Source organism: Eucyclogobius newberryi, unplaced genomic scaffold (genome assembly GCF_026437365.1).
Source record: "Eucyclogobius newberryi isolate DKJ021-1_F unplaced genomic scaffold, fEucNew1.0.hap1 SCAF_17, whole genome shotgun sequence".
Classification (NCBI taxonomy): domain Eukaryota; kingdom Metazoa; phylum Chordata; class Actinopteri; order Gobiiformes; family Gobiidae; genus Eucyclogobius; species Eucyclogobius newberryi.
Genome location: NW_027315801.1, coordinates 8,609,821 through 8,637,778, shown reverse-complemented (window position 1 = coordinate 8,637,778; position 27,958 = coordinate 8,609,821). Strand labels below are relative to the sequence as shown.

At 41.4% G+C, this 27,958-nt stretch overlaps 4 protein-coding genes across 5 annotated transcripts in view; 2 read left to right on the top strand and 2 right to left on the bottom strand.

The window, feature by feature from the left end:
- Nucleotides 1-91: 91 nt before the first annotated feature.
- On the bottom strand, nt 92-9,558 carry wnt7ab (wingless-type MMTV integration site family, member 7Ab). Its single transcript, XM_072448922.1, has 4 exons — nt 9,133-9,558; nt 8,547-8,773; nt 4,570-4,841; nt 92-1,468 (listed from the first exon to the last, which is right to left on the bottom strand). Exons 1-4 carry the CDS (start codon nt 9,201-9,203, stop codon nt 986-988), a joined length of 1,053 nt encoding a protein of 350 aa, XP_072305023.1. The 5' UTR covers nt 9,204-9,558; the 3' UTR covers nt 92-985.
- A 477-nt stretch (nt 9,559-10,035) lies between these two features.
- On the top strand, nt 10,036-13,292 carry fbxw12 (F-box and WD repeat domain containing 12). Its single transcript, XM_072448921.1, has 10 exons — nt 10,036-10,162; nt 10,241-10,278; nt 10,363-10,523; nt 11,253-11,377; nt 11,761-11,970; nt 12,042-12,206; nt 12,284-12,494; nt 12,588-12,766; nt 12,856-12,986; nt 13,068-13,292. The coding sequence occupies exons 1-10, from the start codon at nt 10,073-10,075 to the stop codon at nt 13,165-13,167; spliced, it is 1,410 nt and encodes a 469-aa protein (XP_072305022.1). The 5' UTR covers nt 10,036-10,072; the 3' UTR covers nt 13,168-13,292.
- A 580-nt stretch (nt 13,293-13,872) lies between these two features.
- Nucleotides 13,873-21,671, bottom strand: ptpdc1b (protein tyrosine phosphatase domain containing 1b). Its single transcript, XM_072448653.1, has 10 exons — nt 21,398-21,671; nt 21,132-21,210; nt 18,463-18,628; nt 18,280-18,360; nt 18,093-18,211; nt 17,612-17,749; nt 15,899-16,902; nt 14,762-14,944; nt 14,168-14,278; nt 13,873-14,001 (listed from the first exon to the last, which is right to left on the bottom strand). The coding sequence occupies exons 2-10, from the start codon at nt 21,166-21,168 to the stop codon at nt 13,873-13,875; spliced, it is 1,968 nt and encodes a 655-aa protein (XP_072304754.1). The 5' UTR covers nt 21,169-21,210; nt 21,398-21,671.
- Nucleotides 21,672-24,040: 2,369 nt separating this feature from the next.
- The window catches only part of LOC140362750 (protein bicaudal D homolog 2-like), a 40,364-nt gene continuing 36,446 nt past the window's right edge, over nt 24,041-27,958 (top strand). For both annotated transcript variants that reach the window (XM_072448920.1, XM_072448919.1), the window contains exon 1: nt 24,041-24,265. In XM_072448920.1, coding sequence (XP_072305021.1) covers nt 24,077-24,265 — 189 coding nt within the window. In that variant the 5' untranslated portion in view covers nt 24,041-24,076. The remainder of the gene's footprint in view (nt 24,266-27,958) is intronic.

Below are 27,958 nucleotides of genomic sequence, written 5' to 3'. Positions count from 1 at the left end.
CTTTTCTGGGGCGAGGTCTGCCATCCGCTTGTCTTTTTGCAGATGTTATTGCTTTGCCTGTGATATTTCAAAACACAATAATGAAATGAGATGGGGATTTCATTGCGTTAATCATTTTCTGTATTCAGTAGTCATGGAATGCAGCACATGTTTTACAATGTACATCTATGGCAAGACAACAGGGGCCATAATACATTACATATTAGCTTTGTCAAAAAGATTAAAATCCAACATTTGTACAGGGAATATGCAAAAGAAAACATAAATAAAACTTTTCATATAAAAATAGCCTTTTACAAAATATACTCTATAAACTATTATTTACCAAAAGTGGTAAGTGTGCTGGCGTTTGATCAGTGAAGTCCAGGGTTAAGCTAAATCAGTTGAAAGTGAGCAATGCCATTGAAGACAGTCAGCAGAGCGGACAGTCTTCTACCTCAGCAGCCGGGCTTCTCTGGACTAGCAGCAAACAGTGGTAAGACAAACTCATGATGGGGTCAGAAGGGCACTTTAAGTATGCTTAGCCATTTTCTGACATCTTTATACAGCCCCGGATTTATCCAGTGAGGAGTTTAAACACATTTAAATAAGATAGAAGTCTCCCAGCATTTAGTAGTAGTCATCCACGTTGGACGAAATCAGTAGTTCATTTACAGAATAAATTAACATTATTAATTTTCTAAATACAGTGTTGTTAAATATTCCAGTTTATGCCATTTGTGCTCGGGATGTGCCCACAGCATCACGCCCGGTATTTAAAATGGCATAATAATATAACGTTTGTCTGTACAGCTTTACGTATGACACTTCAGTGACTTGGATTCCGATCACAGTCATCGATTGTTCCAACGTCCACGAAGATGTGCAAAAGATCCTAGTCAGCCGATAGTCCGCACCATCCAACGACATAAACATCCTCTGATCATTGTTGCAGTCTCCAAATGCCCACAAATCAAATCCATTTAATTTGGCCAATAAATATTCCTCACTTGCACGTGTACACCTCTGTCCTCTCGCTGCATGTGTTGCACTTGACGTAGCAGCACCACAAAAACTTGCAGTTGCATTGCCAGACCCGTGAATACTGGTGCGTATTATACCCCCGTCCGCAGCACATCAAGTCGCACCCGCTAATGTGCTGCATCATAGTCTTGTTGCACACCCTCCCCTGCGTGCCCAAACTGCCCGTCACCGGATCGGCTTCGCAATAGTTTGGAGATTTGTCTATGTAAACCAGGTCTGTATCCATGGGTTTGCGGTACGAGTAGGGCTTTTTTATCTTGAGGAATTTGGGGCGCTTGTGTCGGCTGGCTTTGACGGGCTCCACGTGCACGGCGTGGGCATATTTCTCCTTGAGAATGTAGCCGAGCTGGCGGAACTTGGGGAGGGTGGTCCAGCAGGTTTTGGTGGTGCACGAGCCCGAGACGCCATGACACTTGCATTCCAGGCGCATGTTCTTCTCCAGGATCTGAAGACAAACAAAGTATAAAAGTTTACAAAGAAGTCAAAACAGGAGTCAATGTTAATATTTGCTTATAAGGCTTACGGCATTTATATTTTTCTTGACTGAATGACTGAGGAAAGATAACTTAAGTTACTGGTAGTGAAGCCACTTCAGAGGTTTTCAACACAAGCCACGTCAGAATCAGAATCAGAGAATCAGAAAACGTTCATTGCCATTGTCACTGAACACAGTTCGCAAACATAGGACCTTGTCTCGACGTTAAGGTGCAACATAAAACAATGAATAATAAACTAATAATAATAGCAATCGAGTCAAATATGACATGCATAGATTAAGAATTGACCACTAAAATAAGGTGAAAAAATAAAATAAACTTGTATCAGTGTGTAACATTTACAGATGGTCGGAAATAGTGCAGAAAGTGAACAGTGCGTGAAAAGTATTGGTTGAATAGTTGTTAAAGTGGCAGGTGTTTAGAAGTGTTTATGAGTCCAACAGCAGAGGCAAAGAAACTGTTCTTGTGGCGCCAGGTTCTGGTCCGGATGGACCGTAGCCTCCTGTCTGAGGGGAGTGGCCTCCTGCCTGAGGGGAATGGCCTCCTGCCTGAGGGGAGTGGCCTCCTGCCTGAGGGGAGTGGCTCAAATAGTCCGTGTCCAGGGTGAGAAGGGTCGGCTGTGATCCAACTTGTTCGTCCCAGAGTTCTGGAGACGTACAGTTCCTGCAGAGATGGAAGTCTGCAGCCGATCACCTTCTCAGCAGAGGCACAATGCACTGTAGTCTCTGTCCCTGGCTGTGGCTCCAGCGTACCACACGGTGATGGAGGAGGTGAGGATGGACTCAATGATGGCCGTGTAGAACTGCACCATCATCTGCGCTGGCAGCTTGGCTTTCCTCAGCTGCTGCAGGAAGTACATCCTCTGCTGGGCCTTCTTGATGAGGGAGCTGATGGTGGGCTCCCACTTGAGGTCCTGAGTGATGATGGTGCCGAGGAAGCAGAAGGATTTCACGGTGATGATGGGGGAGTCTGTCATGGTGAGGGGGGGCTGTAAGTTTCCTAAAGTCCACGATCATCTCCACTGTCTTCTTGGCATTGAACTTCAGGTTGTTACTGCTGCATCAGGACACCAGCCGCTCCACCTCGCTCCTGGATAATTGCTGTCGTCATGTGTCATGTGCTTGTAGAGAGTAATAACTTCAATGTTTATTTACATTATGTTAATATTAATAAGTTTTGCTTAATGAATACAATATGCAATTGAATTTTGACAACAAACACATGGTTTCTAAAACATGATTTATAATTTCATTCGAATAGAAATTTGAATAGAAATCAAAGGCCACCATTGTAATAATGGAAACATAGCTTGAAATAAAAAAAATGCTCTTATGTTGGCTTCTTATGCTGGGTTTATACGTCAAACTATTCCCTGATGATACTGACAATATTTTATCATACTAAACTCTGGGTGACTCAATAAATGTACAGGGAATATGCAAAAGAAAACATAAATAAAACTTTTATTTTGGGAAATATCACAGACATTACATTAAATAAACCGACTAATAAAACAACAATCTCCAAATGCGTGGCTGCCGTGTACTGCACTTGAACTCACAAGCATCAAAAGTGCAACTTGAAAGCCTGAACGTGCCTGTCACACTAACTCCTGTATGGTTTAGGATTAAATGCAGCCCCACCACACAGCAGTGTGATGGCGTCCGCACAGAAGCCAAAATAGTGTGTCAGATTTCAGGCTGTGTGTATGTAGTCACACACAACACACAAATGTCAGGAGCAACTGTACAAGGCGTCGAGTGACTGGGATTACAGCTAAACCCTGCGTCGATGACACTGAGACGCACCAGGTCAAATGTACTCCGTCTTTTATGGAAATGCTGGCGATTTCACTCGTCACATAATATACAATCATTTCTTTTCAAAAACGTATATATTTTAATGAATTAAATTAAATGGTAATGGTATTTTTTTTAGTTTTAATAGTTTATTGAACTACTGCGTTAACTATAGGCAATTTTGTCACATTCTCCCTTGAGTATAGTTTGTATTGAATGAATATTAGCCAAGTTTAGCTTCTTGTAGTTTAATTTGTAAAGAAATTATCTGCTTACAATCTTGTCGTGTCTTACATCAAGTAAAAAAAATAATTAAAAAACGCTTTTCCCACCAGGTATTTATGAAAAATAAATACAAAACAAACAACAAACCACCTTGTTTTTCCTGGCATCGCCTAAAAAGATGGCTGGCTGAATCCCGTATCCATCAGCTGTTGTGTGACCAACTCCAGTGACAGCCTTTGTCTACTCTGGACCTCAGGCTCTAGTTACATTTGCATAACTTATTGATTCTTCTAAAATAAATTTAAATGTATGAGCAAAAACACGAGGAATGAAGTCAATTTGCAATTCTACATTGAAGTTGACACATGATTTGAGCTCAAAAAGTCACTAAGAATAAGTCCCAAAAACCTATTTGAAAAGGCCTTTTGAGCCATTGTGCACTCGGACGTGTGAGTGGTGAGAATCAGACTTGTTTGGCACCGGGAGAAAAACAACAGAGAAAGAAAAACAAGTTAACTCTGCTTAAGCCAATTCTAAAGGCTTCGGCAGACATTTGTGCCTCAATCTAAGAACTGTGAACTCTAACGCAGTGGATGACTTAAACTGTGAGCAAAGTAAATGGAATTACATAGCTATTACTATTACTTCTAGTGGAGAGTCTAAAGCCTGTCTGAAAAAACAGTTCATAAGTGGAGTTTCACTGTTGCATTGTATTATTTAAGTGATAATGGCACCAAAACAACACTTACAAAATGAATTCACCAATTTACCTAAGTCTTCATTGTATTAATACTGCATAGTTTACCCAATCAGGTAATGGAGAAACAGAAAGACTAAAAATGACTAAATCCTGAATTAGACATGGTTTTAATCTGGTTTAGACATGGTTTTAGGGTGCATTCCCACACTGGGTTGAGCCCGCTTTAGTCTTGGTTTAGACCTTTGTCGGTTCTACATCGACAACCAAATATAAGTGCTGCACAGCGGGAATAGTTTGAGAACAAATGTCTTAAGAAGACACTCACCTTTCTCCCAACCTCGTTATTGTGCAGGTTCATGAGCGTCCTGGCGTTCTGCTTGACTTCGCGGGCGTCGATGAAGATTTTGGAGAACCCCAGGCCGTAGCTGACGTCGGCGGAGCAGCCTCCCCACTTCCATCCCTGGTCTTTGCTGTAGAAACCCTGCTTCTCCTTGTCACAGCTGCAGTCGCTCAGATTGCCCTGCGTGCACGCCGCTGTTATGGCGTGGGCCACTCCTGCCGCGATGATGGCGTAGGTAAAGGCGGCCTCTTTACTGCCTGGACAGAGGAGACAGAAGAGGGTACTTAATTACATATTTAAAGTACTCATTACTTAACAATATTATGATTAGACATGATTTGGCCCCTGTGCGCTTAAGCTTCACTATTAGAGTTTGATGTTGTGTCAATGTTCCATGTACTGAATTGCTTGTTTGGAAGACGACTTTAGATTTTTTCCCCTCAAGTCATTTGAAACAAGAGCTTTTGATTATCTAGTTTAGACTGTAAACTGTAGAAGTAAAAGGCATCCAAAAATGGCAGAAAACTGAAAATGACTAATTATTAACTGTACAGGGGCCTTTGCTGGACAAGTGTGCTTCGAAGTCTGACCTGGAAACTAAGCAGGATGAATAAGAGGGTTGTTGAGGAGGAAAAGCTATTGATCCACTGGTTCCTGCTCTGTATGCGCTCATAGGGGGCTGACATCACAATATTCAATTTGCTGTTATCTCTAACAAATCATTTACGCACCAGGAAATAATGATGCAGACGTAAAGGTTAAACCAGCTGGATTCAAACAGGGATTCATATACCGTGCTCAGGTTGGACTAGATATCAGTGATATGAGTTCAAAAGAACGTGCACTTTTTCTCAGTCAGATCAATATGCAGTTTTTATTTGTGTAACATGAGAACAAAATCCCATTATTAAGCAGTGATATAGCATTAAACACCATTTTAGACTACATTGTGATTGATTTATCATAAGGGCATAACTGTTACTGGAGTTAGGCTGCACAATTGTGAAAATATATATAAAGATACATAATTAAAAATGTTTTACTGTTGCAGAAGCAGTGCACATTTTTTTCTCAAGAGCATTTCAATTTCAGAATATTGTGAAATATTTTAGACCAATACATAATCCAATCTAATGTTATTGGACTCTATGCATATTAAGTTCCTATGGAGACAGGAGGTATTTCATTTGTTGGGAGAATATTACAGCTCCTCTTAGTCTTTGCAAGTGGCTGATTGTGAACTTTTATATTATTATTTTAATTGAATTGCGATTAATTTACAGTCCTAACATGGAGGCAATTTGGTGAAAGGTCTTATCCACACAAGAGCATTTTGCCCTTGACCCAAATGCAACCCAGCTACCCAACAGTTTGTGGGCAAATGCTTAACCCTCTGCACCACTGATGTTCCTTAAACATAAATACACTACCGGTAATGTATTTTAAATCACTTTAAACAAATACACTTCAAACAACATTACAATGGATAAGTTAATCGCAACAAATTAAATCCAGAGATAAACATTTAATTTAATAACTGAATAATCATTATCTGAACTAAAACAAACTCAAATGTTTTATGAGGTTTTATGACTCAGAAAAAGCAGTAATGACATCACAAGGAGAGGGAAATGTGTAAAGTTAGTGTTTTTCCCCCCATATTTTATCTGTAGTGTACTCAATCCAGATACAGATACCAGTACTCAAGCGTCATCACAATCTGGTTAATTTAGATATATATATTCATATTTTTGGGCAATTTATGATCTAAACAACAAATGAATTAATCAAAAGAATCAACACTATGAATTATTTAGCTACAGCCCAACACTGGAGATAGAAAGGCCAACATTCTCTAGGAATTGATCGTTGGACTGTACTAAAGAGCTTTATAAACCCACTGTGCCACTAAATTCTTCTTTAAAAAAGGTCCACAAAAATGTTGTTTTGTTGTTTGGTGAGGTCAAATTTAGTTCAAACCAACTGCATTGTATGGAAAGGATTTTTTAAGAAATGTAAAGGCAAAGAAGTATGGCTTGCTTTATCTTTTATTCATCAACAGGAAAACTCAATATGTAACTATCTATCATATCGGAGTGTAAATAAACTGCACCAGCCTCTGTTTGTTCAAAATAAACACGGCCTCCTCCTCTTCCTTGTGGCACCAGGTTCACTATCAGACACTGCCAGGTTATTTGATAGACATCTTGGATTTACTCTCTCTATTGAAAACCAAAAAATCATATTGAGGCATCAATTATGTGGACATTTTTACAGGCTCACAGCGGGCCCCGGGCCAAAAACGAAGGCGTGTCTCGAGTTTTGACTACGCTGTTGTTAATTTCTCCCCTGCAGATCTGAGTGCACGAGTTCACCACAAGAGACGGCAGGAATCCTTCAGAAGCGTGTAATGAGAGGTGGAAGCTATATAAAAGACAGAAGACTAAAAGATCAAGACGAAGCAAGGAGCGCCAGGTGATTAGGCTCCTGCCACTTTTGTTTTCGCCTTCATGTTTTAGCCCCTTAATATCAACTTAAGTTTAATGTCAACACACAACTCAAGGCCCGGGTTAGAAATACTAGACTCGATGGCTCTATACTGATACACCTTGCATTAACATGGTGCCTCTCCATTGGTTATTGCCCTCTTTTCAGGTTTAGGAACAATTGCTCCTCTGCGCCGTTTGGGTCTTAAGCGTCTACAATGGCGTTCATTTACGAGAATTGGACTTAATCTGATCAGTGAAACCAATCTATTAGGTATGGCTGTCCAAACCGCTTGCTTCAACTTTTCACTTCAGAGACACACTGACCTAGAGAGTCTGATGGGCTAAAGACACTTAAATAGACACAATGTTAAACAAAGCAGCTTTGTTCCAAAAGCAAAGAGAAATAATCCTTTCTCTGCAATGGCAAGATGGTCCCGAACAGCTGGGCTATAAGGTCTGGGCTATTGTTAAAACCTCTACACAACTTTGTGACCCTAAGTACAAATATGTCTTTATACTACTTCCTTCCTTCGTTCATACTGTCCACACAGCTTACACACACATATATAACTATTACTAAAATTATTGATTACCAGTATCAATTCAAGTCAATTATTTTCTATTGAGTCACAGATTTACAATGTTCTTTAGCAAAGTTCAAAATTCCCTTTCCTCGTAACTGTACTTTTCCATATACACAGGTACATATACAACTTAATAACTCAATATTTTGCTGTACACGCTGATATTGAATCCTGGCTTCTATTTAAATCTGCATTTCTTGAATAGACGCACACATTTCTATTCAAATTGAGCGTGTTCTCCTCTTGTTTTCCCCTGCTACCTCCCTGTACTGTAACTTATACCCGTGGTAAGATCTACATGGTTACAGTGGGACTGTGGCACCCATCACTAGACAGGATAAAGACCAGTGAAAATGTGTCTCCGGAGACTGGGGAGACTTGAATGGAGGAGCTGCCAACATTCACGGGAGCTTTGTCAGCGCGCTGGCTTCAAATGCCTTTATACAGAAAGGCTCAGAGGGGAAAAGAGGAGCAGAACAAGGGCTGATGTAAGTGACACTGGCTTTTATAGGATGCACTTTATTTTGAAGATGCTATATGGATTAGTTAGGCTATAATTTCAACACAAGTGCTATCTGTCTATTGTACATTTTGGAAACTCCAATTATTTATAAAAGTAACAGCAAGTGTTCAGTTTGCTTAGACAAGTACAATTATGTTGGAGAGAATAAGTCTAGTGTATTAAACTGTTATGGCAATGCAAGTTTTGCTGTGAGATGTGACAAAGAATCCAAGGTTAATGCGGCTGTGCGCTTTTTACGCACCAGAGCTGAATAAAAGAGAAAAGGCCAGAACTGTTGCAATCACAATTTACATGCAATTTGAGGTTTGTATATCACACATGAACAATGTCAGAAAACATTTGAACTTTAACAGACAGGCAACATACCCACTTTCAACTCTTTGCCGAAGACAGTCCGCTCCCCGAGCGCAGAGCAGTTCCAGCGGCCGTTTTTGAACTGAAACTGACACTCGTTGATGCCCATTTGAACTCCCTCTCCGATGACGATAATGGCATCGGGGCGACTCTGGCAGATTATCCGCTGTCTTGGAGCCAAACCGGGGATCTTGTTACAGATTATACTCGCACCTAGGGCCACCACCGACGAGAAACCACTGTGAATGGAAGATGGAGGTGACTGAGAAAAAGTACCTTCTACGTCTGTCACCTGCTTGTGCTCTTGTTAGATGTAATTACCATGTGATTTTCAAATGTTTGCAAAGGCTTTGTTAAGTTTTACTGGAATCAGTCTTGTTGAAGGACTATACATTTCCAGAAAGCAGGTGTGCACTTCCCTGCCATGCATGTTGTGCCAAACTAGTCCGTGTAAAATGTAGGCACTGATTTATATTATTAAACCATATTCTAGTAGACCTTAAATAGTAGTATTACCTTGCATTACTTATTCAAACGTATAGCACACTGTAAATGTATTCGTCAGTAAAAAGTTGTGCGTAAAACACACCAAACTCACCCAATTTTCAAATAAACAATCCCTAGACATAGCAAAACTCTTAAAATCCAACGTCGCGTTTTCCGACTCATTGCGGCCCCGTGTCTGTCGAGCTGATGAGTAACTCGTTTATTCTCCGATCGATTCCGGCTCAGGTAAGTCCACGGAACAGGCGATCCAAACTCACATAGGCGCGGTGGCGGTTTGATTCTCACTGTACCGTCCAGACTGAGCGTCCCTGCGCGCGCGGCCCCCGTCCCGAGGGCCTTCTTGTCATCGTGAAGGTGACACAGGTGAACCCTGGGGCTTGTCTCTGTCTCCTGGTTCCTCTGCAACCCGCAGCTCTCGCCTTATATCTGGCTCATCTATCTGGGGCGTGTTCAGGAGACAGGCGCGGGGCCCTGCTCAAGAATTCCGCCCGGGCTGAAGCGCAGTGCAGGGACTCTCATTATTCCACACGTTCACCTTGACTAATTGAGGTGACTTTTGTTTCCCAAAGCGGCGGGGTTTTTTCCCACAGTGGATGGTGCGATTATCTACCAAGACATGAGACATTTTCAACAATACAACAGATTATTTTACATATATTTTTTTTATAATGCCGATTGAGTGAATGTTTTATGGTCATGTAAAAGAAAAAACGAATAGATAGAGCTTTGCAGGTAACATACATTATTTGTTTTATAGATATGCAATACATAAAAGTCACTATTAGGTCATGTGCGGCCCTTTTGCCTTATAAATGCACAGACTACATCATTTATACAAAGATGCCCTACCTGCATCCGTCTGTCCGCCTGTATAATGTCGCCATCTAGTGGACAGTAAGACAACTGACACATTGAACACCGAAGCAAATTGTCCTTGTATTATTTCCGTAGTTCTCCAAAGTGCTGCCGTGGGTGGGTTGGGTCCGGAGTGGATCTAATAACTTCTCACACTGGTGACAATTGAGACGATCATGGATACCTACCTCATAAAAGATTGTTTGATTCATGTTTTCACGTTCCTGACAGAAGAAGAGCTCTTTAGAGCCTCTTCTGTGTGCAAGGTAAAGCCTCCAACGTGCGGAAGTGCTCTGATTGAACTATTACTACCGCATAATCATAAGCTTTATTACTTCTTTTAGGATTGGAAAGACGCTGCGGAGACACCATGGTTGTGGAGGTAAAACTTTGCTAGTGTCACCGTGCAATTAGAACATTTAGTTGGGTAATAATGAAAGAGTAATAATGTCACCTGTTTCTGCAGGAGGATGGCTCTGCAGCGCTGGGTCTTCTGTAACCTCAGACTGGGAGGAGAAGGGGCCCCATCCTGGAAACAGTACTTCCTCCGCCGGTCCCACCTGGAGACAAAGATGAGCCAGGGCAAGACTGGAGGATACACGTGCAAAAGTCTCAGGGGACACACAGGTAAAGAGCAATACTTTAAATACTGACACCCATTCAGTTTAGTCCTGGTGTGTTCTTGGTTTATTCTGGTTTTAAATGGTAAAGTTGCACTAAAAGGCTAGTACAATAGGATGCTTCTGGGACCAGGACTCACCGGAATAAATAGATAGGGGATAATCCTGGTTAAAGGACTACTCAGAGCAGGATAAAGTTGAATTTTCAGATCTGCAGATTGAAAATGTCTTTTGATTTGATTAAAAAAAAAAAAAAAAACATTATCTAGAATAAATCAAAGCTTTGAAAACGTTGAGACTGCATAAAAGTCACTTCAACAATACAAATTACACTGCTAGCTTTGTTATTTGACTATTTATTTAGTATTTATTTATTTTTACATCAGTGTCTATCAAAGCAAATTCCTACGTTGTGACTTTTGTTACAATGGCAATTAACATTTTTCTGATTCTGAAGGCGACGCCTCTGGTCAGATTTGTGCACGGGCTTGCTCATATTTTTTAAAGATATTTTTGTTTGCAATTAAAACTGTTAAATGCACTTTTGTGGAACATTCCAGGCAAAGCAATAACAATATGCACCTTTAACTCTCAATTTATTTACGGATTTTGTCCTGTTTTAATTTACTTTAGAACAGGTTTTACAGTGTTTGGGTTCAGGTCACATTTAGTCCGGGTTTAGTTCCGGTTCTTGTTGATGTTGCCCAGTAAAGTAACCTGCTTCTTGTTGATCCAGGCAGAGTGACAGGGTTGACGTACCTGAATGGCAGTTCATCCGATTGCCCTGACTTCTGGAGCAGCAGCGTAACTGTCTGCAGCTCCTCGACTGACGGGACAGTGCGAGCGTGGGGAGCCAAAAACGTGAGCGCTAAGTATTTTGTCAAAGCGTCAAAACATTTGTGTTCAGCTCCTGGTACAAGGGATGGGTGATATTGTGCACCAGGAATGTGCTGCATGTGCCTGATGACTTGGTTGAGGTTGCACAAAATGTAAATGGACCATCAAATCATAAAATTAACAGCAACAGGGCAGAAATATCACTTTGTACTCTTGTTTGGGTGATGACACAAGATGTTACTGTCTTTCTGAGGTCATTTTTAATAGTTTTGCATATCCTCTATGGCAATCAATTTTGCAATATATCTCCCACCCTCTTTTTATTAGAATTTCTCCCACATTTCTTGCCAAAAGCTCCCACCTGTTTATCAAAATAATACAATTATGAAATATTTTGTCTCCTATAGGGGGAGCTTCTGTGGTCCAGTCCAGCTTCCCAGAATCCAATGACAGACATGATAACAGACCCACAGCATAACCTAGTGGTCACAGTCGACTCTACGGGCCTTGTTACGACATGGCACAGTCAAACTGGGCAGCAGATGGCGACGTTTCCATCAGGATTCTCACACAGCCAGTTACTCACGTACACAATCAACAACAACTGGTTTCTGAGTGTAAGTATGTTTGTGTTATAACTTTATCGTTTATGGTCTGTAATTGCAAAAGTATGTTCTGCTCTTTACAGGTGGGAGGACGTTTAGGATCTGTCATTACGTTAGCGGGACCAGATTTGACTAAAAGATCTACTTTTATGGTTTGTGACTCTTTTCAAGTTACAACGCTCCTAATTTCACCGGACAAAAGGTGGATTATAGCTGGGACCAAGGACAATAACGATTTTAGTGCCAAGGTATCACTCTATTTTGTATATTTCATTACAATACTACATTTCTGATAAACTATAACTATATGACACCTTCTAAATAGGTTATGCACACAGAAAGTTTGACTTCAGAAGAATCGGAGGATGAGGAGCCTCTGTGCCAGTCTTTGCCCGTGGCTGGGTGCCAAGCGGCTGTTTTTATACCGACACAAGCGTCCAGGCTGGTGATAATCCACACAGGGCTCCAGAGCAACAACATCCTCACTGTGTTTGACATCTGCCTCAAAAAATCCAAGTACAAAACAGAAATTATGGGTAAACATCAGAACATAAGAGCTGTATTGGCGTCACTTCATTCTCACTCGCTGGTCTGTCATCATGTCATTAATTATATCATTATATGTTTAGTTAATCAGGTGAAGTCCTTCGATTTGACCCAAGTCAGCGCCGCACAGCTCCTCCTAAAGGCCAAAGACAGCAACTGCATTCTGTTGTCGGCTGGTCATCAACTGTTTGTCTACTCTCTGAACGGAGAACTGCTTCAAAGCTTTTCAGACCACACAATGCCAATCTCTGCCATGTGGGTGGTAAGGCATTTATTACATTTCCTATTTATATTCTTTCATTATTTCCCTTCATAAAATAAGCTTGAAAATACATGTGTTGAAATGTGCAGGACAGTTTCCGTGTAGTGACCGCCTCTCGAGACCTCTCTATGCGAGTGCTCACATGGAAGAATCATAGAGATGGTAAACAAACTCTAGAGGGCCGCTATCACTTACTGGGAGGATCTCACTCCATGTCAAGGTTATTTACATTTATCTCATTATATTCAAGCAATCTAAACATATTATTTTATTCAATTATTACTGTGGCATTTTATTTCAGAGGATTCACCCATGTTGTGTGTGATTACTCCAGCATTGTGGCATCGGTCGAGGGCACGGACGGAGCAGATGTCCTGAAAGCATATTGTTTTACCTCTTAAATATCAAATCGCCACCATCACGGGATGTCAGGATTTTAAATATTAGTGTAACGGTTATTGGGCGAATAAACATTGTGATTCAACGATTATTCATGATTATTAACATGAGCAAAACAACAATAAAATCCTTAATGTTCTTTCTTTTTTACCACTCTTCAAGATGTGACCTGCTTTATGAAGTTTAAAAATCCCTTTACATTTAAGTTTATTTTTTTGAAGAAAGGCTGTTTATGTATGTATGTTTATTATGTAGGACCAGTAAATGGATTTCTTCAGCTAATAAAGTGGAACAAAATCCATATGTTACAGTTTCCTTTTATTAAAGCTTGACAAAAGCATATGTACATGTAAATCTCAATATATTGTGTTTAGAAAAATCTGTATGACATTCAAAACACTATTACGGTGTGAACAAAGGCATTACATAATAAGATGACAATAAACAACAACCTAAGTTTGTCTAAACTTGGTTTTCAGCTGAGGTAAGCAGTCTTCAGAATGACCAGAAGTAAGGCATAGAGATGAATCAGTCTGCTGGTTTTACCTGAGAATGAGAATTATGATTCTTCTTAAATCAAGTTTATTCATTTTATAACTTAGTGGACACAACGTGCTTTGACACATCAACATGACAACATGACATGACAACATATACAATGGCAAACAAACTTCCTAGTACAATTAAAATTAACTTAGAATAACTACCTAAGTAACAAAGTACCGGCGGGGATGCTCTGTTTCGATCAGTGACATTCTCTTCTCATTCAGGACACACTTCAGGACCTTAGACAGTGACTTGTACAGTTCACTTCCCTCAGGTGTGCTGTCTTGCATCTGTTACGACAACAAATATGTAACAGAAAAACATGATAATGTTGATTTTAGTGGTTATACTTAAACAAATAATACATAAATCTTAATGAGCCTAAGCCATATTACTCTGAATTAAAGTTAGTTTAACTTGCGTATACGACTCTTCTGCTGTGTACTGTGCACTCACCCCAGTGAATGCCTTTATGGTCCGATTCAAGAAAGCATTCTCAACCTTTCCCGGTACTAACTGCATATGAGTCATGCAGTCCAGAATACATGTTAGCGTTTCTTGTGCGCCCTGCGAAAAGAAGACACTGTTAGTCTTGACTTAAAGTCTTGTCTAGAGCTTGAATATAGAACTTTTCCATTTTAAATATCATGATTAGAGAGTCATCATAGGAGTTTGAGAAGCTATAATATCAAATTTAAATGCAATCGATACTACAAATATGATATAACCTTCATTTGCCACTTTTAGATCAAGTAACAAATAAAAACTCAATCAAGGCAATAAGAATTTCACACATTTCATGGTTTTAATAATCATGAAATTGGGCTGTTTTCCCTCTTCTTCTGTTGTAATAGAACATACAAACACCAGACCAAAAGGCTGCGGACCACCCAGGACCTTCTTGCTGTTAGGCGAGGGTGTTAACATATCGGCCACTGTCCCACATAATAAAAACACTAACATTTGCCATAGTGACCTCTCTACATGGGCCATAAAAACACCTAAGTCTGCCGTACTATTGATAAATACACAACATTGTTCTCTCCTGACCTGGTCCAGTGGGCTGAGGACCATTTTGGGGTTGTCGTTCTTCGGGTCCAGAGCTTGAGCGACTTCAGCAGAGATGACAGGTTCTCGGAGCTGCTCGAGCCACGCCCACATCAGCCCCGTGAGGATGAAGGGGTCCTGCTCCAGGCACAACTGCTCCCATGCGCCGCCTTGGTTTAGTTCAGCCTGTCAACACACGTTACTGCATTTACACTGCTCCCACCTCAACCACTTTGGCCACACAGGGAACACGACAAGGGAACGTAAACTAATGCTGTTGGCTTACATTTGGAACCAACACTGAACATTCTTCTAAATCAAGGGAATGTTCGTAAATAAAGATAATGTCCAAACTAAAAAAGTGAAATCAAGTCACTACAGTAGTAAACAACATGGTTATTACTAAATATATACTATATAAGCATGGATAAAACAGGATTCTAAATAGGATAAAGTAGATAAATGGATCTTTGCAATAATGTTTCCAAGGAAGAATAATATTATACATACATAATATACACAGTATTCAGAAACTTACAGTTGCTTTACAATGTCATTCACATTCCTACATTCTGTGACTACAGTACTTCTATAGTCACAGCTGCCCTGGGGTGGACTGGGCGAGGAAAGACGGCCACTCATTGCTTGTATATTGAACAGGAGGAACAAATCAGTGATAATGTTCCAATTTTTAGAAGAAATTCTGACTTTTATATGAGGCTAAAATATGTTTACAACATTTGGGACACAGTGATAAAATTGTCATTAACGATGCACAATAGATCGATATCACATTATTGGTTAATATGACGTCGCAGGTCATTCCAAGGCTCCTCATTTGACAGTTTTACTGCTTTATGTCTGAAAATGTAAATACAAACATTTCTGATTGTGATAGTGAATTTCTTTGCATGTTTTTGTCGATTAAGTTTTTATAGTGACACAGTAGCTCTAGTGAATTAAATAATGAACCTTTTGTTGCATTTAAATTGAACTTACTATATAAACTGTTGAAATATTGTTCCGGCAAAATGTTTTGGTATTAAACATAGCAAACACATATACCAAATGTGGCCTTGTTTTCTGCACGCCGACATGGACACGCCAAAACAAACGATAACGACATTCATGACAACTTACCTCCCAGTCCAACACCTTTCTCTTGTGCTGCTCCTCTCCTTCCAGGAACAGGTCGACGGCCAGAGCCTGAGCCACCAGCAGCCTCCGGGCATCCAGCGACAGCTCCGTCTGCAGCGTGATGAAGGGCACCTCAGACACCTCCTCTTCTTTAATCTCCGTCTTTCCCCCGTTCATCGCCAACTCCTTTCTCCCTTCCGCTTTCAACCAAGCCAGCAACCCGCCCTTATTCCCGCCCGTGCTCGTCCCCTCTGATTCACTGCGCTGGATGACTTCTTTCTTGTCTCTCTTAATCTGAATTGAACCATCTTTTTGATGCTCTATGTTTTTGTTTTCCCAGAGAGAGATTGTAGAGCCAAACGAGAATAGAGAAGTATTGCTATTCCAATCTTTATTCTGCACACTGGTTGGCGATTCGGACATTCGGACGTTGTCTTGTGAAAAAGATGTGAAATGCTGCGTTGAGAGATTGAGATCCGTTCCGAGTCTTCTCAAATCGGACTCGCTGTAACATAAACTTTTGCGATGGTAGAAGATTGCCGGTTCGTTGAAATGCCTTGGTAATGTGGGCGTACCCGGCAACCGCATTTGGTTGATGAATATCTCTGGCCCTAAATTCTCTATTATGCTTTGCTCCATCTCCAAATCCTCACTATCGGGGGCTTCCAAAACGTCCTCCTCAATCACTTGTCGATTTTCCGCGATGTCTATCAACAGCTTACACACCAGCTGGATGATCTTGGGCAGATACCGCATTTGCCGCCGCTCGTATCCGTGCAGCATGTGCCGTTGGCGGTGCAGGTACTGGGTGAGCGTGACTGGGTACGTGAGCGGTTTGGCGCACGAAAACACGCTCCTGAGCGGGACGAGAAACTGCACAAACTGCCTCACGCATCTCAGCTGGCTCCGGGACTGGATGGAGTTGGGACGTTTGGAGCGGACGTAAAGGATGGCCTGGTTGGCGGTCATTCTGGTCGTGAAGGTGATGAAACAGGCTATCAGCACGCCTGAAGCGAAGAAGAGCAAAACAATGCATTCATTATTCATTTCTACTCAAACATTTCCATTATTAATCATTATGTTCAGTGTACACAGTGATGGTCTCGCTTGCTTCTTGTTACATTAAAGGTGCACTAGGGGTGGACCCTCGAATAGAAAAGATACATAACACACCTTTAAGTAGAACAGAGCACATTAACTTATTAGAATGAAGAAAAATACCTAAACTGATCTGTGCCTCTTTCAGTTCAGTTCCTAATGTTTATTTGAGCAGTTTGTAATTTCTAGTTGTTTGAAAAGTAATCTATTCGTAACTATGAAATATGTGGCATTTTGTGTCACTTGTTACTTTGTTGTCATGGTTATTTTCAGTACTATTAATAGCCCAGCGGTTTTCAAACAAGTACCTTCTGAATACAATCAGATCCAAACCAGCTCAATAAAATGTATATTATTAAGACTAAACTAAGGCTAATTAAGTTCCAAAATAGGACTAAAATATGATCTAAGTAGTTATGTCCAACAAATAACCCAAAAGAGGACATGAATGTGGATAAAGTTGATTCAAAATGAAGAATCCTAAATGCAGAAAGACTCACGTACCACTAGAAGAAGCTCCTGCCACAGTTTGATAACCACCGTTGAAATATGCTGCGTTGCTATCATTCTCTGAACCGTGCGTGTTCACAGTTAACAGACGTTCGTTAGTTACTGTACCTGTCCTCCCGAGCCCAGCGTGACAGTGGATCGCTACCTTCCCCTCCTGTAGCGCGAACGCCAGGACTTTCACCAGGTCCAGCACCGCCGTGAGGGACCCCACGCTGTAATCGCTCCAGCCAAAGTTATAAAAGTAAACTAGAAATACACGGAGAAGAATGGTCAGTTATGCACCAAATACTATTGCTTTGCATGTTACATTCCACAGTATGGCATTAAACTTCCTCCATCCATGGCATCGAATGATCCACATCACTGTAAACATGCAAGCGTCGCTGTGACCAAGTTACCAGTCAGATCAGTGGAATGCAAGTCATTTTTGGCGATGGCAATAACTGAACATATCAAGTTAAATGCCGTACAGCAGAACATTCCAGGCAAGAACATCTCCATGGAGACAAGTAAGTGGAGAATAATGAAGAAGAATGATATAAGCTACAGTGCAACTTTAAACTACATATATTCAGTAAACGTTGCGTACTGTTGTTTTCCATAAAGACTTCAGGACGATATGAAAATCCACTGTCTGGTTCTAAAGGGTTTCCACAGGAGGCATGTTCACCGGGGATTTGTAGGTTGATCAGTGTTTTAATGCCATTCCTGAAGAGAAAAACAAAAGTGAAATGTCAAACACAACTACACCACAGATATTTATACAAAGTATTTACCTTTTAAACTGATCAATGATGTTATATTTTTCAATGATTTCTGTGGAGGGTCTCGAGCAAGCAAGGATGTGGTCTGTCACCCTAAAAGACAGTTGCATATGGTATATTTAGTTTAGGGTTTCATTTTGTGTACATTGTTTGTAGGAAATCTGACAAATTACACATAAAAAGCTGAAATCTAACCAGGAGGAGTAGAGGCCTTTGACAGCCTGAAGGTCGTCCCTCCAGAACGTCGGGTTGTCATATTTGCAGGCTTGTCCTCCACATCCATAAGAACATTGCATATCGCCAGGGACAACGTAGCGGATTGCTTCTCCAAAAACGGTATAGTGGGATCTGGGGGATCTGACTGAAAAGGAAAAAAATATTTTGATGATTTTTGACGAAGCTAAGATGGTGGAAAAGTTTAATATTGGGGCAGGTCACATAAATAAGCACACAGAACATATTTAACTTTTAAATATATAGTGTGATATCCAAAATATCACACTATATTTAAACGTTAAATAACCAAAATAACCAAAATATATCAGAATACTATCGAGAGCTGTTACAATGTATTGAATAACAAGTTTGTTTGCTTAAATGCATTGTTTTTAGCAGGAAACAACAAAGACCACAATCGTCTGATACATTTTATTTGAAGTCTTTGCTATATCACAGTAATTAATCATACCAAAGACATTTTAAAAGGAAACGCATAGCCACAATTCTGTTAGCCTCTTCAAAATATCACAATCAACATCACAATAAAATATCATACCAAGAGATTTGGATATTATTGCATCCCTACTTCATAATTGCCTCCATAAAATCACAATATTAATCTTGCTGTCAATCTCACAGTCAGTTTCGATAAAACCACACCTCTTTTTAGGGTTAGAGTGATGTAACAAGTGAATAAATCCAATTGGTAAATAATATAAAATATAGCCGCAAGCGGCAATGATCGGCCCTCGCCACGCCGCCGCCACGCCGCAAGAGGAGGGGGCGCTAACGCGCCCCAATTGTCCTTTTATTACATCTACTGCTGAATCTGTGACGCTGTCACATCTTCTCCCCTTTGTTTTACCATCAAAAAGCTATTTTATTTTGAATTCTTGGCAAAATGTGCGGCTTCACTGCTCAGACACCGTGACTCTTAGAATAAAAATGTGGATAACTTTTGATGGTCCTGAAGATGAGTCTCACCAAATTTCAGGTTAATAGGGCTGACGCCCTGAGGGGGAGGAGTTTGTGAAAGTCTAAAGTGTAAACATGTTCTGGCGATTTCCCCATTGGAATAACATGAAAGGTTTCGGTCATCGTTACGGCAACGCCATAACAATTATGACATGGGTCTCATTGACTTTTTTGATGGGGATGCTAAAATTGAGTTGTGTGTCAAATTTCATATAATTTCGCAAAACTAAACATTTAACCTCCATATAAAATCTGTAGGGGGCGCTGTGGCGCCAAATGAATTTATTTCACTTCAAGTAGGTTTAGGGCAAAGAGTTTAACAACTGATTCTAATTTGACGCAATTCGGACTTTATCTGCGCAAACGGCAGAAATTTTAAATATGGGAGATTTCTGAAATTCTAGCTACAGTTTGCGGCTTCGCCGCACAGAGACCGTGAGAGGTATCAATGTAATTTGGATAACTTTTGATGTCCCACTCCTCAGAAGCATTTTCACCAAATTTCAGCTTTTTAGGGCCAACGCCCTGGGAGGAGTTCGTAAAAGTACCACGTTTGGAAAAACTCCGAAGTCATGTTTAGCCATTTTTGAAGCAATATGGCCGACATTTGGTTGGGCAGACGGCGTTGCCGTAATAATATTTTTTACTTCTCTTGTCACCATCGACCTCGGCGCCAAATTTCATGATTCTACGATCAGATTTTTTTTGGGTCATTTCCCATCTCTCAATGCATTTTTGGTACATTTGGGGGCGCTGACGCGCCAATTTTTTTTATTTTAGAAAAGGGAAATAGCCAGAATGTAGAGAGGCACGATTTTTAGAGGTGTGCAAATTTTTGTGACTTTTCGTCAATGTTCACTGGGTGAAAAATAGGGGGGTTGGTCCCGAGAAGAAGAAAGAATAATATTCCGATGCAAAAACAATGTTTCCCATTTTTCAAATATCATAAACTATACATTTTCGGAAAGCGCTCGCGCTTTCCTACCTCATGGTGTGGGTCCCTGGTCACTGACGGGTACTTTCGTTAATTTTGAGTGGGCTCCGCCCACTTTGTGTTTTTGGCCCTCTATACAGTAATAATGTTAAATTTTTGCATTACATGCTTATATGCACGGAACATGCAAGAGATGGGGAACGTATTCGTGAGCTACTTAGGGCAAATGAGTGCTTTATATGGGGCAATGTAAAGTGCTCGTTTAGTGCGCACTTTTGCACGGGCTTCGCCCGTTTACAACGGTAATGTTCCATTTTCCTACTACTAATTAGTATGCACGGGGCGTGCATGAGTGAAGGAGTGCGTCAGTGAGTGTTTGGAAGTGGGCGAGCGCTTCGCGCTCGATTTCGTGCGCACTACGTGCGCACTTTCGCAGCCGTGCTTCGCACGGCCTTACGAGATTAATAGGCCTCTCGCCAGCTTGTGGCGCTCGGGCCTAACAAGGTGTATATATATATATATATATATATATATATATATATATAAGTCTTTCTCTGCTGACTGTTCAGAACCTCATAAATAATTAGATCACCCGTGACTCCTCGCTTAAGGTGACTAATCCCTGTTCTGGCAATGTGAAGGAAGTCGGGCCTTAGCTCTAAAAGGTGCATGTCAGTGTGATTAACTGTATTTCAAACTATAAATGTACGCTAAAAAAGTGTCTCTTATGACTTACAGAATTCCATCAGAGCCCCTCCTGCTGATTGTGCCATTTGAAGTGTCACTCAAGAAGTCAACCAAAGTCATAGCAGAACCTAGAAACACGTCAGATAGTTCAATCAAAGTAATAGATCACAGTTTTATAATACATAGATTATTCAGATGTTTTGTTTTTTACAGTGTGCCAGTGTACAGGCAAGTGAACAGTAGGTATCTTTGTCTACTACTCAAATATTGGTCTACCTGGCTGTGTGGTCAAATTGATAATGAAATACAACTTACCTGGAACAACTGAGCTGAAGCACCAGCGTGTTTGAATAGTCTACTATTCTCTTCTTGATGCCACATTTCTGACTTCAGGCTCTTGACGCTGGCTTGGGCTTCTCTGGAGAGTCAATCTTATGGCTCTTCTTGATGTGATTCGTCACAGATTATCGCTCTGTCGCTGGCTGGAGCGACAGCATGAACATACCCTGTGTGCTCCTGCGTGGAAGGACATGACTTTACTGGTATAATAGATTTGTTTCTCCAGTGGAATGTGAAGAAAATGAAGAGTTAGTTATACCTGAATCCCAGCACAGTATTTTCCTTGTTGTGGCCGAAGCAGAGCGGGTTTATTTTTGACTCCTCCCAGATTAGACTACTATAATCTCATTACTCTATAGGTGTATAACAGCTCACCCCATTTTCTTTAAGAGGACACTGTGTGCTATTGACCACTTAAACACAGAGAAAACTTCTTACATTTCAATTACTAAAATAACTAATAAGTTCTATTGATGCTCTGCCCCATGACCATTTATTTTAAGCACCGGGACAAGCATGCAGGACTAAAGTCATGCATCAGTAGTTAGGGGTGGTAAATAAACACAGATTCAGATTTTTTACCATTACAATATATTACTTAAGAGCAACCAGGTTAGGCTCAAACCTGTTCCACAAATAGAGAGACCTCAGTGACATACCAAGCAGATGTATTCTGATTGGCTTAGTTCTCACCTCACTAAAGCTGGTTAGTTTAAATATGGTGGAGTAACGTAGGACTGGGCCATTTCTTATCCATCATGATATAGTCTGTCATAATTTGTGTTGGGGCAAATTAAAAATTCACATATTGTGCACATACGCTGCAGCTGATTTCCGTTGCTGTGAAAAGAAGCAGACAGAGTTTGCAGCTAAATGTGAATGCCTAAATTAACACTCTGATAACCTTAAACAAGTTAGTACAAATATCATACATGCCACGATTAAGGAATATGTCAAGCTTCAATTATGATGTTGTTATAAATGTTTATTGCAGCTTATCTTTTTATGTCATAATACTATTTTTAGGTCATATGACCTTGCCCTAATGTAGGGAGGAGGAGGGATGTGTGGAATGAGAGATGTAACAATAAGACATATGGATTGATAAACGTACAGACTGTAAGCTATACAAGCAACACACTGACAAAAGTGAAATCCCTTGCACACAGAATGTAGGTGTTGGACAAATATCTACATATTATTTTATTTGTATTATTTTTTGTGTCACTCACCAGTGCCTGACGTGACAGGTCAGTTTCTATGAAGCTCCACAGTGAACCTAAAAACAAAGAATAGGAAATCATGCAAGCTATTATACAAATCAGCTTTTCCACCCCATTAACCTAACACATTCGGAAAAGATTTCCGAGCAAAACCTTAATTTGAGTATATACAACTGAAAAAGGAGAAAAGTAATCATTACTCACATCATCTCAGTCTAAATATTTATGGTAGCCACCAGATGGCAGTAGACACAACTCAAAATGCTCCGTATCAGAATCAGAATCAACACGTTAAGCAAATTAAGACAATATAACTGCATGTGTAGTTACCATAGACTATGATGAATACATATGAACTGCAGCCAGTGAAAAGTCACTGAACATATAACCCATGTGTACACTATTTGGACATGATGCATTATTATTATATAGTAATGCATAATACCATAACAGTCATTTCCTTAGTAATCTATTAAAAAGTGATTCAGACCCATCAGTCTGAAGTTATTACAAAATGTAACGGCATCTGCACGTTTACAGAAGTGAACACAAGAGGGCCTAACGGGGGCCCTCGAGCACCAGTCGCGCATAATAGATCAATGCCATCCTTAGTCGCGTCGCTGATTTCCGCGCTCCACATCGGCACCTTCGCGGGGCACGACGGGACAGTGAGTTTATTTTGCGGCGTCTATAGCTGCGGAACAGTGGGATTGGGCCCCGTGGAAAGACTGCATTTCCCATCAGACATTGCAGTGCACTTGGAGCGGCCCCCGCACGGTAGCTTAGTGCACAAACCGTCCATCAGCTGTTCCCAAAGCCGGCTTTTGTGTAGGATGAGCGCACCGGAAAACGTGAGCTTGAACTTTCAGAACAAGAGGGAATAATGCCTGAACACTCATTAAGGAAAAACATTCAACATATTCATTTAGTTTTATTTGATCACTTCTTGCACATTCCTACGTCAATTCGGCGTTTTATTTGCGCGCAAGCAACATTTAGCGCACGCTTTGCCACATTGTGTTTCGCGTAAAAGGTTGAAACCGGAAGTGGTGCATGCCTCCCCCGCCGCCTTGGCGCTGGTAAGTTTGCTGCGGAGCTGTCGACGGTAAAAGCCGGGGGAGAGGCGAAGGAACAGGAGCAGCCTCAACGATGGATCATTTCTAAAGATAACACCGGACTCTCCCCCCCCCGGAAACGTACATGACCAAAGACACCGCCGCAGCAACGAGAAACGCAAGCGCAACAACCACCATGCAATTCAAATACAGACGAATTTAAGCCGAGCGCCTCTTCTTCCTCAAGGTGAACGCCGCATCCCTCTCGTCTCACGTCGGCTTGAACGTCACCCACAGACGGGCAACGCACCATGTCCGTGGCGGAGCAGCAGCAGCAGCAGCAGCAGCAGCAGCAGCAGCGGGGATGTCTCGACGACATGCCCGGGTGGATGAGGGTCGAGATGGAGCGTCTCTCACGGGAGCTGACCGAGACCACGAGCGAGAAGATCCAGGCGGCGGAGTACGGTCTGGCGGTGCTGGAGGAGAAGCAGCAGCTCAAGCAGCAGTACGACGAGCTGGAGGTGGAGTATGAGAGCATCAGACAGGAGCTGGACCAGCTCAAAGAGGTGAGATGTGCCCACAAATGTGCTTCAGCTTGTTTAATTTGCATGGAGCTGGCATAGAGGTACTGCCCCAACACATAATGTATTGTTTTATTACTTATTTGATTAAGCAACTGTGATCCAAAGCTGTTATTATGTTGCAAGGTCAACTACGTGATATGACTGAAGGATGGTCTCCCTCTGGTCTGTGCTGCACTCCCCCTCCTCCCTTGGCTTAGGGGATCCCCCCACACTCCACTGCCACCTATTATTTATTCAAACAGCACCCTTTCATTGCCTTTACAGCTCGCCATTACCTAGTTTATGCATGCCACCACAATGAAACGTGACTGTTCTGTTGTTTCCTTGTGATTTCTGATGTGATAAGCTGTTCGAGTGCAGTTAATGTTTGATTTCACTCAGTGTGGCAATGTCATTTTCTGCCGGTGATTCACCTTCCCATGTGACGAACCGGTTAACTTCACAGAGGCGGGAGCAGATTTGAATTTTAAACCTTCCCGCTCGGCAGAGGAGAAGTTGGAGCGGAAACCAGACGAGTAACGACCCTTTGGGAATGGAAAGAATGTGTCGAGCGACGAGTGGAGAGATAAAGGAAGTGTGTTCGGGGCAGACAGTGGCCTGACTTGTCCTCTTGTGTTTGACGTCTCATCGGATGTCACTGGATGGCGACAGGGCTTGTCACCATCTTGTGACTGAGATTGACACAATGCTTTATTCACGAGTTTGCTATTATTATCGATTGTATTTAGTCATTCTCCTCTCACATCCTCTTCTGCGCTGGTTCTTCCTGCAAGCTTCAGCTGACTGACCACAGGGGCTGTGTATTTTTGGCAAGGGCCTTTTTCGCTCTGCTGATCGCTCCTACTGTGATTTTAGTCAAGACAAATACTGGAGGGCACTGAGCTCTCGTCGTGTGGTCCCGACTGCTTGTTTGTGCAGAGTTGAGGCCGGCCCGGGGCTGCCTTACCAAGTCCTTGCACACTTTCTTTCCCACGCGTTTCTTTGCCAGAGTCAGAGAGGCCCACCGGTCTTTCAGTGGAATTAATACACAAGCTAGTAAAGGGGAAATAAACCATGCAAGAGATAACCCCTGCTCACTAAATCAAAGAGAAAAGGCGTATTAAAAGAAAGTCTTCAATTGCGATGACCATGTGTGTGTTTTGTTACAGCGCACAAACACACGTGAATGGGTAATAAACTCAATTGTTTGCAGAGCTGTGGCAGAGGTTCATTCCTTTGCCGTGGGGTCGAGTAGCGGGTTATACCGGCAGTAGATCACCAGTGAGATGTCCTCTTTGAAAAGCCGTAGAAATGTGCCTTTATCGCTTGATAAAGATCGGTCTGTTTGGGCTTGAAAAGTTGACGCTATCAGCTTGAAAACACATTCTTCCAGCGACCCCCATGGCTTCCTCTGTCATGTCTAGAGGAAAACTGGAGGTCATATGGAGAAGATGAGCTACTGAAGGCTCAAATTAAAAGCTGTCATGTTGTTTTTTTGTTGACAGACATGTGAATTCTTCTGATAAAACAGAGAATTGGGCAGTCGTTTTTAATGGATTGGGATTGTGTGTGAGATCTGCTGAGTAGTTTCTCTCCATTACCTTCACACTAGAGAAAAATAATGGGATGCTTTATCACTGTGTTGAATATTGTGACTGGTGATATTTAGATTTAGAGGTTGAGATGCATTGTCGTATTTGTACAATTTCTATAAAGGATTTGTGGTTTTTTACTAGTTCTGATAAAGCTGAAGATAACTGTACCCTTTGTGAACAGTTTTAAGTTTTCATATGGCCCGTGCTGATATGATCACAATAAAGATTTGCAATATTATTGTTCTTGCACAACACCTAAAGACATTCTCTACAGGTGAGACTGGTCGGACTCTGTGGTCCATACTCAAGCCTTTTGAACCCCAGTCATCTCCCCTTTAATGATTATAATGATCTTTGGCTTGTACATCGCAGCACTGCTGGAAAGAGTGATAATAGTCACCCTCACAACCAGGAAGATGGAGGAATCCTGTTCGCGGTTGTTGCTTGGTGACGACACGGCTGTGTCCCTTACTTTGAGCAGTGGGTCCAATCTGTCTCCTCAATAATCGCTGCAGATTGACATGTGTTTGTTTTAACTGATGAATGCAGATATTTTCATTAACAGAAATAACCCGTAGTTGTATTTTCGATTTATAGAATTTTTCTCACCTGATTAGTGCTAATTCACTAATGACAACTAGTCGGATTTATTTTCTCCAAAGTTATAACTGCGTATGTTTTTTTATTTTTTTTATTTTACTAATTGTATTTACGCCATGAAGCACCTGTGGATACCGCAGGTGACAAAGTACAAGGGCAGTCACGACGTAAGCAGCTAATGACTTTACACCTCAGGTTGAAGAGTGAGTGATTCACTCAGAGTTAAGCCCCTCACAGGTGACATCACGTGCCACACCTCCAGCTGTTCACACTACCTCAAGACGTCTTTTACATCCAGAGTATCTCAGACCTCTCAGTTTCTAAGTTTATTTTTATGGTGGTTCCAGGGACCACACAGGAGCCGTTTGCACTTGCATGCCACCACGTTTCCAGCCTGTTCCCGTCCCAGCAGCTGCGTTCCTGGTTGTGGAATTCTAACAGACAATCAGCTCTCTAAATATTGTTAAGCCCAGTCAAACCTCCCATCTCTGTGCGCCGAGGGGACGGTCATTGTTGGCTTGAGCCCAGCGGGGTGAACGGGTCTTGGATGTCACCGATGTATAGCCGGTTAAACGCCATCGTTACATAGTGTTTGACAAAGCAGAGACTGAGTGCAGCGTCCCATTGTAGTACCATTTGAAAGGATTGGTCACTTTTGTTCCTGTTAAAAAAGCAGATCACAAAAGGATATATGCCAATGTACTCAACAAAGATATCTGTGGTGACTTTAAGCCCTTTATGTTTGATTCTGATTGGACATTGACAGAACCACAGCTCATGTATGGCTTAGATGACTTTTATTGGACCTTATTAGAAATATGATGTAGACTGGATGTCTGCAGTTAAATGGTAATCTTTTTCTAAAAGGCACTAAATAAAGCCCCAAATCCCCTCCCTTGTAAGTATAAGAGGATGAATCGTAGTCTTGATGCCCAGGCTTATGAAGACAGAGGATCTCTCGGCACCAGTCCTGCACTGGTCTGTCCACTCGGGGACACCGAGGGGCATTTTGGGCACCCTCATTAACTGTCCTAAAATGCTTGATTTTTAATCATGTCCTGGATAATTATTGTCACGAGAAACCAAAGTGTCTTTTTTGCAAGCACAGTGCAAAAACAGTGAGTGATTCCAAAGGTTAGAAGCCTTTTCGACAAGTTAATCCTTTTGGTAAAACCAAGTGGAGTTTTCGGCTAAATGTGCCAAAGAATGTGAGAAATGGCAGTTTACAATATTCACTTTATCTACTTTCATTACTGAAGATGAGACTCAGCACTGTGTTGTTGTGTTATTGATGGAACTACTGTACAATCATTGTGTACGTCATGAGTTACTTCACCAAATATAGATAGTACTCTTCTGTCTGTGTCCTATTGCCCTGTCTGTCGATGTTTGGTTGTGTAGTAGGTCTATGGAAGCCTGGTAGGATCATGAGTTAGACACGGTAATCCAATTAGAAAAGCCCGTGTCCAGATCCGGCAGGAGCACAGGCTAAAAGCAGAGG